This window comes from Trifolium pratense, linkage group LG5, assembly GCF_020283565.1.
Source record: "Trifolium pratense cultivar HEN17-A07 linkage group LG5, ARS_RC_1.1, whole genome shotgun sequence".
Lineage (NCBI taxonomy): Eukaryota > Viridiplantae > Streptophyta > Magnoliopsida > Fabales > Fabaceae > Trifolium > Trifolium pratense.
Genome location: NC_060063.1, coordinates 29,550,200 through 29,566,332, shown reverse-complemented (window position 1 = coordinate 29,566,332; position 16,133 = coordinate 29,550,200). Strand labels below are relative to the sequence as shown.

The 16,133-nt window shown below is 36.1% G+C and overlaps 1 protein-coding gene across 1 annotated transcript; it reads left to right on the top strand.

The window, feature by feature from the left end:
* The first annotated feature begins 701 nt into the window (after positions 1 to 701).
* Positions 702 to 7,269, top strand: LOC123883612 (probable disease resistance protein At4g27220). The gene is made up of 5 exons (XM_045932508.1): positions 702 to 971; positions 1,210 to 1,288; positions 2,129 to 2,195; positions 2,903 to 5,932; positions 6,175 to 7,269. The coding sequence occupies exons 4-5, from the start codon at positions 2,903 to 2,905 to the stop codon at positions 6,706 to 6,708; spliced, it is 3,564 nt and encodes a 1,187-aa protein (XP_045788464.1). The 5' UTR covers positions 702 to 971; positions 1,210 to 1,288; positions 2,129 to 2,195; the 3' UTR covers positions 6,709 to 7,269.
* The last annotated feature ends 8,864 nt before the right edge of the window (positions 7,270 to 16,133 follow it).

Genomic DNA, 16,133 nt, shown 5'->3' with positions numbered 1-16,133 from the left:
ATATGTTCTTGATCTCCTACAAGAGACCGGTATGAGTGGTTGTAAGCCTGCTGACACACCGATGGACCAAAGTGCCAAACTTTGGGAGAAAGGGGACACACCAGTTGACACTGGAAGATATCAGAGGTTGGTTGGAAAATTAATATATTTGGCTCATACTCGTCCTGACATTGCTTTCTCTGTTAGTGTTGTGAGTCAATTCATGCATGCACCATATGAAGAACACCTTGAAGCGGTGCACAGAATCTTGAGATACTTAAAAGCAACTCCTGGGAAAGGGTTATTCTTCAAGAAGACCAATGATAAAAATGTGGCAATATTCACCGATGCAGATTGGGCAGGGTCCATTATTGATAGAAAATCAACTTCAGGTTATTGCACATATGTGTGGGGCAATCTTGTGACTTGGAGAAGCAAAAAACAAGGTGTAGTTGCAAGAAGTAGTGCTGAAGCTGAGTTTAGAGCAATGGCTGAGTTTAGAAAATACAAAACCAGCTCCTTTATTTTAGGAGTAACATAATGACTCTTAAATAAGTATAATGACTCTTAAATAAGAAAATAAATAGTACTAAATAGGAAATATTTCAACACTATTGCATACCTAAAAAAAAGTTATGTCACACAAAAATTTAATATAATTAATTGATCACTACACACTTTTTATTTACAATTCAAATAAAGGAGAGACAAGAGGGACCTACAAGAAATGAAAATTAGTGACTTTTTACTTTTTAGTGGGGCTGACAATGAACTGAGTGTCTATTTGATTACGTGTTTGTGGCACTAAAAATATTCCTACAATAATTAGTTCGTTGTTTGTTGCTTTGTTCTGAAGCCTATACATTATTGGGATTAGTATATCCAGAAATGTTATAGTCTCTCTCTGCTACTATCCACTATTGTTTCTGCTTGCAATTGGAGAAAGGGGAAAAGATTATCTTTGTGCACTTAACGGAAATGAGTCATAAGTGGTAATCAAGCATTTCTTTCAGATCATATTTTTTTTCCTGCTGTGTAAGCCTTCATTTTTATAAATGCATTTTTTCATGTGTATATTATCATTTTAATAATACATGTTAGTAGTTAATCTGGAAAATTTCTCTGGGAGAAAAAATTGAGTATTTGTGATTTGCAAAGTTTATTTGCTGATGATTCAAGAAATCAATAAATCTAGTCTTTATTTTTACTATTTTGTTTATATTTTTTCAGGATCTGTAGGATTTGCTCTTAGTTCTATATCTACCTCCACCGTTAACCAGTGCAGTTACTTTTGGTACTAGAATTAAAGGTACAACTAAAAATAAAATAAACATATTTGTTGTTAAACATCAAAGTTATGTGTAAAGAAAAAAATCAAAGTTTAGTGTGTTTCTGTTGAAAAACCAGATTAGTGGAGTTGAACACTTCAACTGTTGTTACAAAATTACCCTTTAGTTAATATTGGTTTAAAATATTAGAAAATGGTTTTTTTGGTCAAATTAGAGTGAAAGTTCTTGAAGATGGCAGGGAACAGAGAAAATTGAGAGAAATTCATACATTGAACAAAGAAGCTTACAATTCACTTATATACAAGCTAGTTCTAACTAACTGAAATGAATCAGTTATAACAAACTTATTACAGTTGTAAGTTGTAACCAACTATAGTAAGCTATGCTAGTCTAAGGAAGGAATATGATATGCTACTGTGTGTCTTCAAGTTGGTTATGATCTGTTGCTTCATCTACAAGTGATAACTTGTCTTCTGATTTCAATAAGATAGTAGTGTTTCCACGGCTTGAAAACTGCTTAATACTTATCCAGTAGTTATCCATACTTCAATTCAACTGATAAAAAAATAAAAATTTCAACACATATGCTATACTACATACAAGAATCTGCTATACAATTAGCCAGTTTCACTCAGATCTGTTCATGTGTTACCTTTTAGAGCCACCTCATTATATGTATATGTGAGTCAAAGTGACTAATGAAGAAAAATTAGCAAGTGATTAACGCTTACAACTTATTTTTTGTTTGTTCGTGAAATTTTATTCGCGACAAATAGCATTTTTCAAATATTATAGTGTCTATTGCTTTTGTTTACTGTATAACTTCAACTACAGTAAACATTACATGATTCTTTGTGTAGATTGGAGAAAGAAGAAGACTGTTCATAAAACTTGATCATAATATGCACTGAAAGTACCCAAAACAAGGTATGTGCGAGAGTCGCTTTACAATACCAATGAAACATTTAATGTTATTTTTCCTATTATACCCTTAACTAGAGAGTTTGAGAAAACGCTTGCAAGTGAAATTGTTTGGTTAAAACGTTAACTCGTGCATTATGAAGTGCTCACTACTTCTGTTATGGTGTTTTGTGACAATCAATCTGCAATTAAGATGATTTCTCATCCTGCTCTCATCATGACTGTTCTAAGCATATTGACATTGATTTTTATTTCATTTGAGAACTGGTTCAATCAAATTTGCTGAAGTTGTTCCATGTCAACACACAGCATCAGCAAGCTGTCATCTTTACCAAAACACTCCATGGTCCTAACTTCTCTAACTTCATTCACAAGTTGGGAATAATTAATATATTCTTCACCTTGAAGTGGGTTTTAGAATATTCGTAACGAGTTGGATGTAAATATGATAAGGCTAGACTGTTGTTGATTAATTAATATATATAAAGATGATTTTTTAAATTATAAATTGTTATATTCTTTCATCTTTTTAGAAAGACACTAATTTTAGAACAAAGAGTATGTTACAATGAGTCATTATTTATATTGATCCTAATACCTTTAATTCTATATTTATTACTCAGAATTTAGGCTCAAAATTAAATTAATTCTATCTGAAGCTAATGACCATTTATATATATATGCCTGACTTTCTTTTATTGAAATTGATTTAGATGGCAAGTTTCCTCTGTGATTTGGTGAAGCCATACGTGGAGAAATTGATTAATGGGGCAATAGCAGAAGCCCATCATGTATTTTGCTTCACATGCATTGTTAAAGAATTTGAAGAAGAAAGAGTTAGGTTGGAACCAGAAAGGATAACTATGGTGCAACGTGTCAAAGTGGCAAAAGAAAGAGATAAGGATATTCAAGCTGATGTTGGTTCTTGGGCAGAGGAAATTGATAAGCTCAATCAAGTGGACACAAAAACAAAACAAACATGTTTTTTTGGATTTTGTCCTGATTGTATATGGCGTTATAAAAAGGGAAAGGAGTTGGCAAATAACTTGAAGGATATCAAACGACTACTAGAAAAGGGAGGGACATTTGTTGATATTGAACTTCCTCGCCCTCTTCCAGATGTTGAACGTTATTCAACCAAAGAGTACATTTCTTTTAAAAGTAGAGAGGCAAATCAAAAAGAACTTTTGGATGCACTAAAAGATGACAACAACTATATAACCGGATTGCAAGGGATGGGGGGCACTGGAAAAACTACATTGGCCAAAGAAGTGGGTAAAGAGCTAAAGCAATCTGAACAATTTGCGTATGTCGTTGATACGACAGTGACGTTTACTCCTGATATAAAAAAGATTCAAGATGAGATTGCTGGACCTTTAGGATTGAAATTGGATGGATTTAATGAAGTAGACCGACCCAAAAAACTATGGAGCAGATTAACAAATGGTGACAAAATTCTTGTGATACTGGATGATGTGTGGGATCGAGGCCCACCTCTTGATTTTGATGCAATAGGGATTCCAAAACGAGACAATCACAAAGGTTGTAGAGTTCTTGTAACCTCGCGTAATAAACAAACTTTCAACAAAATGGATTGTGATAAGAGAATTGAATTGGGTCTTTTATCTGAAGAAGACGCATGGCTCATGTTCGAAATGTATGCCGGGATACGTGATAGCTTCCCAAAAAAATTGATCGATAAGGCACGTGAAATTGCAATTGAATGCAAAAGATTGCCAGTTGCAATATCAGTTATTGCCAGTAGCTTAAAGGGCCAACAAGATCAAGAGGTTGAATTGGATGTGACATTGAATTCCTTGAAGCAGCCTGTATCCATGCATGGTGTTGATGACGATATGGCTGGAATTTATAAATGTTTGAAGTTTAGCTATGACTATTTGAAGGATGAAAAAGCCAAGGGGTTGTTCCTCTTATGTTCGGTTTTCCGAGAAGATGAAGAAATTTCTATTAGCATAGGAGTGGGTCGTTTGGGAGAAGATTATGGCTATTATAATGATGCTCGAAACCAAGTAGTTGTAGCCAGAAACAGACTCGTAGATTCTTGTTTGTTGTTGGAGGATGATAAAAAACGTCTAAAAATGCATGATTTGGTTCGTGATGCAGCTCATTGGATAGCAAACAAAGAGATTCAATGTGTAAAACTGTTTGATAAAAAGCAAAAGTCATTGGTTGAAAAGCAGACAAATATCAAATATTTATTATGTGAAGGGAAGTGCCTGGATTTATTTTTCTTCAATTTTGATGGTTCCAAACTTGAGACTTTAATTTTCAAGGTGGATAGAGATTATGACAGCGAATGTATAGAAGTCCCAAATTCTTTCTTTGAAAATGTTATCAACCTTCGTGTTTTGTATTTTTCTGGCAATTACTTTCAACATTTATCATTACCAGATTCAATTCAGTCATTGACCAATATTCGATCTATGTTGGTTGATGAAGTGGATTTAGGTGACATCTCTATTTTGGGAAACCTACAAAGTCTGGAGACTCTTTATTTGGTTAAATGCACAATCAAAGAATTGCCAGACCAAATTACAAAGCTGAGGAAGTTTAAATTGTTGAAGTTGAAACATTGTAAAATTAGAACGAATAATCCATTTGAAGTTATTAAAAGATGCTCATCACTTGAAGAGTTGTATTTCAAATATAGTTTCAATGATTTTTGTCAGGAAATAACCTTACCTGAGTTGCAAAGATATCATATCAGGAATCATTGGAAAGCCTTCTATTCGGACAAAACCAATTTATCCAAATATGTTGTGTTTTGTGGCAATGAAAAGTGTCAATTTTCAGAAGAAACACTCAAGTACTGCATGCAAACAGCAGAGGCTCTTTCTCTAGAAAGAATTAAGGGGGAATGGAGAAATCTCAGCAGAGGCTCAGATATGAATGATCTTGTTGAACTTCATTTGAGGGACATGCCACAACTACAGTGCCTGATTGACACCGTTGGTTCTCAAGTACCAATTGTGTTGTCCAAGTTGGTTGTACTAGAACTGAAAAACATGGAAATTTTGGAAGAACTATTCATTGGCCCCTTTTGCTTTCAATCTTTGAACAATTTAGAAAATCTATCAATCATGAATTGTAAACATTTGCGAAGCTTGTTTAAAGGTAAGCTAAACCTCTGCAATCTAAAGACCATCACACTTGATGATTGCCCAATGTTAGTTTCCCTATTTGAAGTGTCAACTTTTCGAAACCTACTGCTACTAGAGACATTGGAAATATTTAACTGCGAGGGACTGGAAACCATAATAGCAGATGAAAGACGAGAGGATGAAGAAATAGATGACGGTGGTAATAATAAGAATCATGGTTCAATGTTTTCGAAACTGAAAGTTATTAGTATTGAGGAATGTCACCGATTAGAATCTATACTACCTTTCCTCTTTGCTCAAGACCTTCCAGCACTGGAAACTATCAGAATAACAAAATGTGATGGATTGAAATATGTGTTTGGCCAATCTCAACATTTTGAACTGGTTTCACTAAGTCAATTGGAGCTTTCTGAATTACCAAACTTCATTGATATTTTTGAAGAATGTTATGATCCCATGTCTTCAAGTGTGAAAGGATCATCTTCCACTTCCAAAGCACAAATACAATTGGATCCTATCAAATGCAATACCTTCTCTTGGTGGACTCGTTTATGTTGTCAAACCAGAATCCCATTAGTTGATGATGATGGGGATCAACCGCATGATAACTCAGTGGCATCAGTAAGCCTCTCATCTTTTCTGTTATATTTCTGTTTTTACAAGCTAGTAGCTAGGTTGGATCCTAAATTGAAGATTACTGTTAATATATTGGCAAATCATCAATTATAATAGCAGTGTAATGTATAGAATTTTGGGCATCAATACTATTATTATAATTATAAGTAATAATAACTTTTCAGTACAATAATGTTTGCTTTGATTGAGTTCCTTTTTTCCAATTGGATTACATAACTTCATTGCAGGAATCAAATTCACATCGTCTTAACATATGGAAACGTGTTCAATGTCTTCCAATACAATCAAAGATTCCCTGCAATATTAAAGAGATTGTACTGACTCATTTTCCGAAGATGAAATCAGTATTTATCCTATCTATTGCTCAAATAATGCAATTGGAAACTTTGAGAATTATGAACTGTGATGAACTGAAGCACGTAATAGTAGACACTGGAGATCATGAGACTGGTGGCAATAACTGGGTCAATGTCATCCCAAAATTGAAAGAGCTCCTTGTTTTTAATTGCCCGCAGTTGGAATACATATTTGGACATGACACTAGTGATCATCAAAACCACATGGAGATTCGGCTTCATCTTCCAGAATTGAGAGATCTCCATCTTTTTGGTCTACCAAGTTTGATCGCCATGTGTCCCAAACAATATCGAATAACATTTCCTTCTTTGAAAAGTCTTAAACTCAGGAAATGTTCCAAGGATAATACAATCATTAAGGTATCCCTCTTTCCATATATCTTTTGTTGTTTGATAATTTGTTAGCAATTAATGTAAGTGAAATACATCAACCTCTCTGTTGGAATATATTTAGTTTCCTAATTTGTTATTTCTAGAAGATTCTAAACATATCATTATTTCCTTTTATTTCTCCTAAATCAAGGAGATATCTAGTTGTACTTTTATTATAAATACCAGCCTTGAGCTGAAGAATAAAATTAATATAGCATTCACACATATATTTCTACATGGTATCACGAGACCTAGGTTAGGGTTAGAGTGCTATTGTGAAGCTTTCCACAACTAAATTTCTGTTCGACCCGTTCTTTTACCCGACCCATTCCCATACCCGTTTGTCTCTCATGGCCGACAACAAGTGGCCTCCCATAGGCCAGGCCTATACCGGGTCCTCGGTCAATAACGATGGCCAACCAACAGGTGCTGGCCGCGGAAACGGAGGCGGTGGCCGCGTAGATGGAGCTGGCCGCGGAGACGGTGGTGGCCGTGGTGGTGGGATACCAGACTTCGGAAAGATACCAGACTTTATCGCTAACAGTAGCGGTAATGGCGGCAACAACGGAAATCGGAACAGAACTGTTTATGGTGACAACGATTTCAACACAGGCTTCAAAGACAAAGAGGGTTCCTCCCTCAAGGTCGATATTCCTAAGATGAACGGGAATAACTATAATCAATGGGCCCAAACTGTTCGCTTGGTATTGGATGGCAAAGGAAAACTTGGTTTTTTGACGGGAGCATTCGCTGAACCGGCACAAGGAGACCCACTTCACCAACAATGGAAGTCTGAAAACTCCATGATTATTGCTTGGTTAGTAAGCACTATGGAAACTGGCATAGGCAAGCCTTACATGTTTTTGCCTTCCGCAAAGGATGTGTGGGAAGCTGTCAAGGAAACATACTCTGATATCCAAAACGCCTCTCAAATCTTTGGTTTAAAGTCACAGTTATGGCATGCTAAGCAAGGTGACCGGAATGTAACTACTTATTATAACGAGTTGCTGACCTTATGGCAAGAGTTGGATCTTTGTTATGATGACAATTGGAAATGCGCAGAAGATAGTGTGTTATTTCTAAAGAGACAAGAGAATGATCGTGTGTTCATGTTTCTCGCTGGGCTGAATAAAGACCTTGATGAGGTAAGAGGTCGAATTTTGGGAAAGGTTCCATTGCCAACTCTTCGTGAGACTTTTGCAGAAATAAAAAGGGAGGAGGCACGACAAGGAATTATGATGGGCAAGACACCTCGAAGCTCTGAATCTGAAGGCTCGGCTTTGGCAACTAGAAACCCCTATGAAGGAAAAAAACCAGATGAAGTTCCTCGATGTGATTACTGCAACCGCGAATGGCATACGCGTGAAGATTGTTGGAAGCTCAAAGGCAAACCTCCTAACTGGACTCCTAATTGGAAGAAGAAGAAAGGTGGTCGTGCATTCCAAGCAAGTAATTCTGATCAAGGACAACAATCTACTTCAACTCAGGGTCCATTCACTACGGAACAACTAGAGAAACTGTTCAAACTCCTCGAGTCTCAAAATTCTTCTTGCTCTGTAGCAACAAAAGGTAACTCTGTTTTTTTTAGTGTCAGTCCCAATCATACTTGGATAGTAGATTCAGGTGCCTCTGATCACATGACAGGTGAATCCACTTTGTTCTCTTCATATAGTCCATGTGCAGGTAATCAAAAAATAAAAGTCGCAGATGGCTCTTTTTCAGCCATTGCCGGCAAAGGGTCAGTTGTGTTGTCTCCAATGTTAACTCTTAAAAATGTCCTTCATGTTCCAAACTTGTCTTGTAGTCTAATGTCCGTTAGTAAGTTAGCCCAAGATATAAATTGTCAAACTAATTTTTTCCGATCTCATTGTGTCTTTCAGGATTTGAACTCGGGAAAGATGATTGGCAGCGCTGAGGAGAGTGGAGGACTCTACTACTTTGACATTGGATCTGCATCACAACTACCTTCTGCCACAATAAGTTCCTGCTTTGAGTCTTTTTCTGTTTTGAATAATCATGATGACAATATTATGTTATGGCATTTACGATTAGGTCATCCTAGTTTTCCCTATTTAAAACACTTGTTTCCAAAGTTATTTCGTAATAAGGATATTTCTTTGTTTAAATGTGAAGCATGTGAATTTGCGAAACATCATCGTTCCCATTTTGCAATACAGCCTTACAAACCATCAAAACCTTTTTCTATTATTCACAGTGATGTTTGGGGCCCTAACCGTACAAGTACACTATCTCTTAAGAAATGGTTTATCACCTTTATCGATGACCATTCAAGGGTATGTTGGGTGTACTTGTTAAAGGGGAAAAATGATGTTTGTCAGGCTGTAAAAGATTTTTGTACAATGGTGCAAAACCAATATCAAACTAATATTCAAGTCTTTAGAAGTGATAATGGCAAAGAATATTTTAACACTAATTTGAGTGATTTTTTTCTTAAAAATGGAATTATACATCAAAGTTCATGTCCTAATACTCCCCAACAAAATGGAGTTGCAGAAAGAAAAAATAGACATTTATTGGAGGTAGCTAGAGCCTTACTTTTCTCAAGTAAAGTACCAAACTATTTGTGGGGTGAAGCGGTTTTAACTGCTGCCTATTTAATTAACAGAATGCCTTCAAAAGTTCTCAATTTTCAAACTCCAATTGATACTTTCAAAGAATGATTTCCTAGTACTCGTGTTTCAAATGATTTGACATTAAAAGTTTTTGGTTGCACAGCCTTTGTACATGAACATAAGAATGTTGGAAAACTTGAACCACGTGCTATAAAATGTGTTTTTGTTGGATACTCCCCAACCCAGAAGGGATATAAATGTTTTGATCAAAAAAACAAGAAAATGTATGTCACTATGGACGTTACATTCTTTGAAAACAAATATTTTTTTGATGATACTCATCTTCAGGGGGGGAAATTAAAGGAAGACTCGTTTCAAACCGAGGACATGAGTTTTTTTAATAATTTATCTTTGCCTGAATCAGAAAGTTCTAAGACTTATAATTTTGCACCAACAGAAAATGGCCATGGTTCTTTATCTGAGCCTACTCCTGTTATGAGTAAGGAACTTGGTGAATCTGAGCCTACATTCTCTCATGAAGAAAACCATGAGAATTTTGAAAGTAATAATGATGATCTAATTGAAATGCCACAAAGTAGTGAGTCATCTAAAGAGAATAGGTTTGAAGCAGAAAACAACATTTGGAAAGGAAAGGTTTTTGTGAGAAAGAATCACAAAGAAAGTGATGAGTCCACATCTCAACAGTGTCATGAATCTGAACCGGGGAATGATCAGCCTCCTAAAAACCGAAAAGGTAAGTCTATCTCTGTTTCTGAGAGTCGTATCTTGTATCCCGATATAGATGATCCAGTTGCTGTCAGAAAACCTGTTAGATCTTGCACTAAACATCCCTTGTCTAATTTCATATCATATTCAAAATTGTCTTCATCATTTTCTGCTTTCACCTCAAAATTGTCTAGTGTAGAAATTCCAAAAAATGTACAGGTTGCTCTAGACGTTCCAAAGTGGAGGGAAGCTGTACTTGAGGAGATGAAAGCCCTTGAAAAGAACAAAACTTGGAGTGTTATGACACTACCGGATGGGAAGAAGACGGTTGGATGCAAATGGGTGTTTACTGTGAAGTATAATTCAGATGGGTCGATTGAAAGGTATAAGGCTCGATTGGTAGCTAAGGGGTTTACTCAGACTTATGGTATAGACTACTCAGAGACATTTGCTCCTGTTGCTAAATTGAATACTGTTAGAGTCCTTTTATCTGTTGCAGCTAACCTGGATTGGCCCTTACATCAGTTAGATGTTAAGAATGCCTTTCTCAATGGTGATTTAGAAGAAGAAGTATATATGGACATTCCTCCTGGTTTTGAAGACAGGTTTGGATCAAATGTATGCAAACTAAATAAGTCTTTGTATGGATTAAAGCAATCTCCTAGAGCTTGGTTTGAAAAATTCACTCAGTCCATGAAGAAACAAGGGTACGTTCAAGGGCAGGCTGACCACACCTTGTTCACAAAGTTCTCTCAAGATGGGAAAATAGTTGTCCTGATTGTTTATGTCGATGATATTGTTCTTACTGGAAATGATACAATTGAAATGGGAAGAGTAAAAGAGAAATTAGCAGTAGACTTTGAAATCAAGGACTTGGGATCCATGAGATATTTTCTTGGTATGGAGGTTGCTCGATCAAAAGATGGTATTGTTGTTTCCCAGCAGAAATACATCATTGATTTATTGAAAGAAACAGGAATGAGTGGATGTCGACCAGCAGATACCCCCATGGATCCTAATGCAAAACTTTGGGAAAAAGGTAGTGTTCCTGTTGATACTGGAAGATACCAGAGATTGGTTGGGAAATTGATTTATCTGTCACACACCAGACCAGACATTGCTTTCTCAGTTAGTGTAGTAAGCCAGTTTATGCATTCTCCTTTTGAGGAACATCTTGAGGCAGTCTATAGGATATTGAGATATTTATAGGCAACTCCCGGAAAGGGATTATTTTTCAGGAAGAGTAATGAAAGAAATGTGTCTATCTTCACCGATGCTGATTGGGCAGGTTCAATTACTGATAGAAGATCAACCTCTGGATATTGTGCCTATGTTTGGGGTAATCTTGTGACATGGAGGAGCAAGAAACAAGGAGTTGTAGCAAGAAGTAGTGCAGAAGCTGAGTTTAGAGCTATGGCTCAAGGTATCTGTGGAGGATTGTGGATCCATAGAGTCTTAGAAGAACTTAAGATGAAAATTGAGCTTCCGTTGAAATTGTATTCTGACAGTAAAGCTGCTATTAGCATAGCTCATAACCCTGTTCAGCATGACAGAACCAAGCATATTGAGATTGATCGACATTTCATAAAAGAGAAGTTAGATGCTGGAATCATATGTTTACCTTTTGTAACTTCAAGTCAACAAACTGCGGATATCTTAACCAAAAGTTTGGCAAGACCCACCTTTGAGCATTTGATAGGCAAGTTGGGCATGACAGATATCTATGCACCAACTTGAGGGGGGGGTGTTGGAATATATTTAGTTTCCTAATTTGTTATTTCTAGAAGATTCTAAACATATCATTATTTCCTTTTATTTCTCCTAAATCAAGAAGATATCTAGTTGTACTTTTATTATAAATACCAGCCTTGAGCTGAAGAATAAAATTAATATAGCATTCACACATATATTTCTACACTCTCCATAAAAATGAGCTTGAAAAAATTGATATTTTGGTTAACATGGCCAAGCTATTTACTAGTTCATTTATGAATTTCATGTTGACAATGATGAAATGACATATCATTGATGAATGCAAAGAGTTGATAGCGAAATCAAAGTTTGATGGAAGAAATCTATAAAAACCAAAAAACAAAAAAATTATGGCCTAAGATGACAGAATAAATGCATATGATCTTTTAACTTCCTGTAACATATGTAATCTAAAATGCAATTTTTTTTTTTACCTTCTTATTTAATTTTATAAAAGTTTTTCCATTGAATTTGTTGTGGAGTCCGGGGGAGCTCGGGAGAAACAATGGAGTCAATGCTCCACGATTTCAAAGAGAGGAAGACACCACATCTCCACCCAAAACCTTAAGGCAATTGATTAATGAATCACCTCTCTTATAAATCCACCATTCTTCCCATACATAGTCGATGTGGGATTTAACCACTCACACTTGAAACCCAACAGAATTCTAAAAATTGTGTTATCTTACTGGTAATTTATTTTATGTACGTACATGTAGGAACTGAGTCGGAACGTGGATCATTTTCTCACTTTGCAAGACATTGTGTTATTCGATTCCAATGTAGAAAATATATTTTCCCTCGATGAAATTGTTGGTTTATAGTAGAATAATATTGAAAACTAAAGTAAAGTACGTTGAAGAGAATAATACTGAGATGAAATAGGGAAATTCAATTTATTAATGACTGCAGCAATACACTAAATAGTAAGTTCAAAATATCAAAACAGAACACAACCACATCACCATAGAATTAGGAATGTGGGATAATAAAAGCTACTTTCTCTCCTAAGATGTAGAACCACTTATTGACTCAAATAAAAAAAAACTGAAACAATAGAAAATAAAGCCACGTAATGCAGTCCAAAAGCAATAATTAACACTCCTCCTTGCTTTAGGATCTGCAAACTCCAATTTTCTGCCTTAAAAACTCAAACTTGCTGACAGGAAGTGGCTTTGTAAACAAATCTGCCAGTTGATCCTCTGACTTGCAATAAACCAAAGTCACTTCTCCATTTTGCTGCATTTCTCTTAAAAAATAAAGCTTGATGTTAAAATGTTTAGTCTTTCCATGACATACAGGATCCTTTGAAATTGCAATTGCTGCCTGGTTGTCAATAAATAGCTCTATCTTATGATTTTGTTGGAGATGTAAATCAAATAAAATCTTTTTTAGCCACACAACTTGATTTACAGCCGCTGTTGCTGCTATGAATTCAGCTTCTGCAGTGGATTGTGCTACTGTCTCTTGCTTCTTTGTGCACCATGAAAAAACTCCTGAGCCTAGATTGAAACAATATCCAGAGGTACTTTTCATGTCATCGATGGATCCAGCCGAGTCACTATCAGAGAATCCACACAACTTGAATGTTGGACAGCTCTCAAATTTGACACCATAATCAACAGTGCCCTTAATATATCTCAGTATTCTTTTTGCTGCTTTTAAATGCATTTCACTAGCACAATGCATAAATCGAGAGAGAATACTTACAGAAAATAGAATGTCTGGCCTTGTTGCAGTGAGATACATTAAACATCCAATAAGACTCCTATAGTATCCTTCATCAACTTTGTCAAAACCATCTTCCTTGCTCAACTTCTCCTTTTGGTTCATTGGTGTGCTAACTGTTTTGCACTCCTCCATCTGAAATTTTTTCAATATTTCCCTTGCATACTTCTTTTGGTAGATGAACACATCATTCTCATTTTGCTTGATCTCAATTCCAAGGAAAAATGTCATCAAACCAAGATCCGTCATTTCAAAAGCTTGCATCATTTCTTGTTTGAATTCCTCAACAAGCCTTGTATCATCTCCGGTTACTAAAAGATCATCAACATAGAGGGAAATTATGAGAGAATTTTTACCCTTATGTTTCACATAAAGAGTGGACTCAGATAAGCTTTTTTCAAAACCTATGCTCAATAAGTAATCATTTATCTTGCTGTACCAAGCCCTTGGTGCTTGTTTTAAGCCATAAAGGGCCTTCTTAAGAAGATAGACTTTATCTTCTCCACCTTGCACCGCAAATCCCTCTGGCTGCTCCACATATATCTCTTCTTGTAAATCTCCATTTAAAAAAGCTGATTTAACATCTAACTGGAATACTTTCCAGCCTTTTTGTGCAGCAATTGCTAACACCAATCTAATTGTATCTAATCTTGATACAGGTGCAAAAGTGTCAGAATAATCAACACCAAAAATTTGTGCATACCCTTTAACTACGAGTCTGGCCTTGTATTTATTGATCGAGCAATCTGCATTAAGCTTTGTTCTGAAAACCCATTTAACTCCAATGATTTTTCTATCTTCAGGCTTGTCAACGAGTTCCCATGTCTTGTTTTTTTGAATCATTGACATCTCCTCCTCCATTGCTTTTTTCCATTTTGGATCTTTTAGTGCTTCTTCACAGCAAGCAGGTTCACATACAGCAACATTGCATCTTTGATAGATATCTGACAACAGCCTTGTGCCTCTAATGGGAGGATTATCTTCTAATTCGTTCTCACACAACTCTGTTGTTTGCTTTTCAAGATAATCATCTTCAATATCATTGAAAGATCCAATTGTTTTTTTAGGATTCTTCCAGTCCCATTGTTGATCTTCATTAAAATGCACATCTCTAGAGACAGTCATCTTTCCACTTTGAGGATGATACACCTTGTAGGCTTTTGAAACAGAACTATATCCCACAAAAATTCCTGGAGTTGCTTTCTTGTCAAGTTTATCACGCTTAACTTGTGGAACATGTGCAAAACAAACACAACCAAACACTTTAAGAAAGGTTAGTGAAGGCTTATACCCATACCAAGCCTCAAAAGGAGTTTTATCTTTCAAAACCTTTGTGGGGAGTCGATTTTGAAGATAAACAGCTGTGTTGGCTGCTTCTGCCCAAAATTGTTTTGGCAAGTCCTTCTCATGCAACATACATCTAGCCATCTCCATTATGGATCTATTTCTCCTTTCACTAACTCCATTTTGCTCCGGAGTGTATGGAGTTGTGAGTTGATGTACAATGCCAGCTTCTTCACAAAATAAATTAAACTGTGTTGATGTATACTCCTTCCCATTATCGGATCTTACAAATTGAATCTTGCAGCCACTTTGAGTTTCAACCATATTCTTGAACTTTACAAATACTCCAGCCACTTCATGCTTAAATTTCAAAAAAAAAATCCAGCACATTCTTGTAAAATCATCTATGAAGAGAACAAAGTACAGACTACCTTGTAATGACGGTGTTCTTTGAGGTCCTGCCACATCAGTGTGAATGAGTTGCAGCTTTTGAGAGGCTCTCCAAACAGTTTTTGGAAATGGTTTTCTGATTTGTTTACCAAATTGACAAGCATTACAATTTGGCAAATGATTAGAAAGCACCGGTAGACCTCTTGTCATATTATTATTCTTCATGTTCATCATTCTTTGAATATGACAATGACCAAGTCGCTTATGCCACAGTTCAGTGGGACTGACTTCACTGAAATAAGCAGCCTGCTCCTCCTCAATTGGATCAAATGAGAAGCTTTTACCTCTCATCTTAACCCTTAGAATCTCCCGACCAGTGGTGTCGAAAATTAGACAAAGTTGATTTTCAAAAGATACTTTAAATCCTTTTTCAATCAATTGGCCTACACTAAGCACATTTTGGTCAATATCAGGTACATAAAGAACATCTGAGATTGTCTTTATACCTGAACTCGTTGAAATTACCACAGTTCCTTTTCCTTTTGCAGAAATATAGCCACCGTTCCCAATTTTGACTTTTGAGATTTGAGTAGGCTTCAAATCTTTGAAGAGAGTTTTATCATATGTCATGTGGTTTGTACAACCACTATCAATCAGCCAGCATTCTGAACTACTTTTAGTTGAAAAGCACGTTGCCACAAAAATCTGATCTTCTTCATCTTGCTCTACAACCTGGGCATTGACTTCATGTTGTTGAATTTTGCTTTTGCAAATTATAGCTTCATGTCCAAGCTGATTGTACTTGCTGCACTTTGCGTCTGGTCTTCTCCAACATCTAAACGGTGGGTGACCGTCAAAGCCACAGTGCTTGCAAGGGGGATAATGATAATTTTTCTTTTTACCTCTGTCTTTTCTTGGGCTGTTTGTGGTACTTCCAACATCATGATGCTTGGCTTGTAAAGCACCTTCCACCACATGATCTTGTCTCATAAGCCTTCGTTGCTC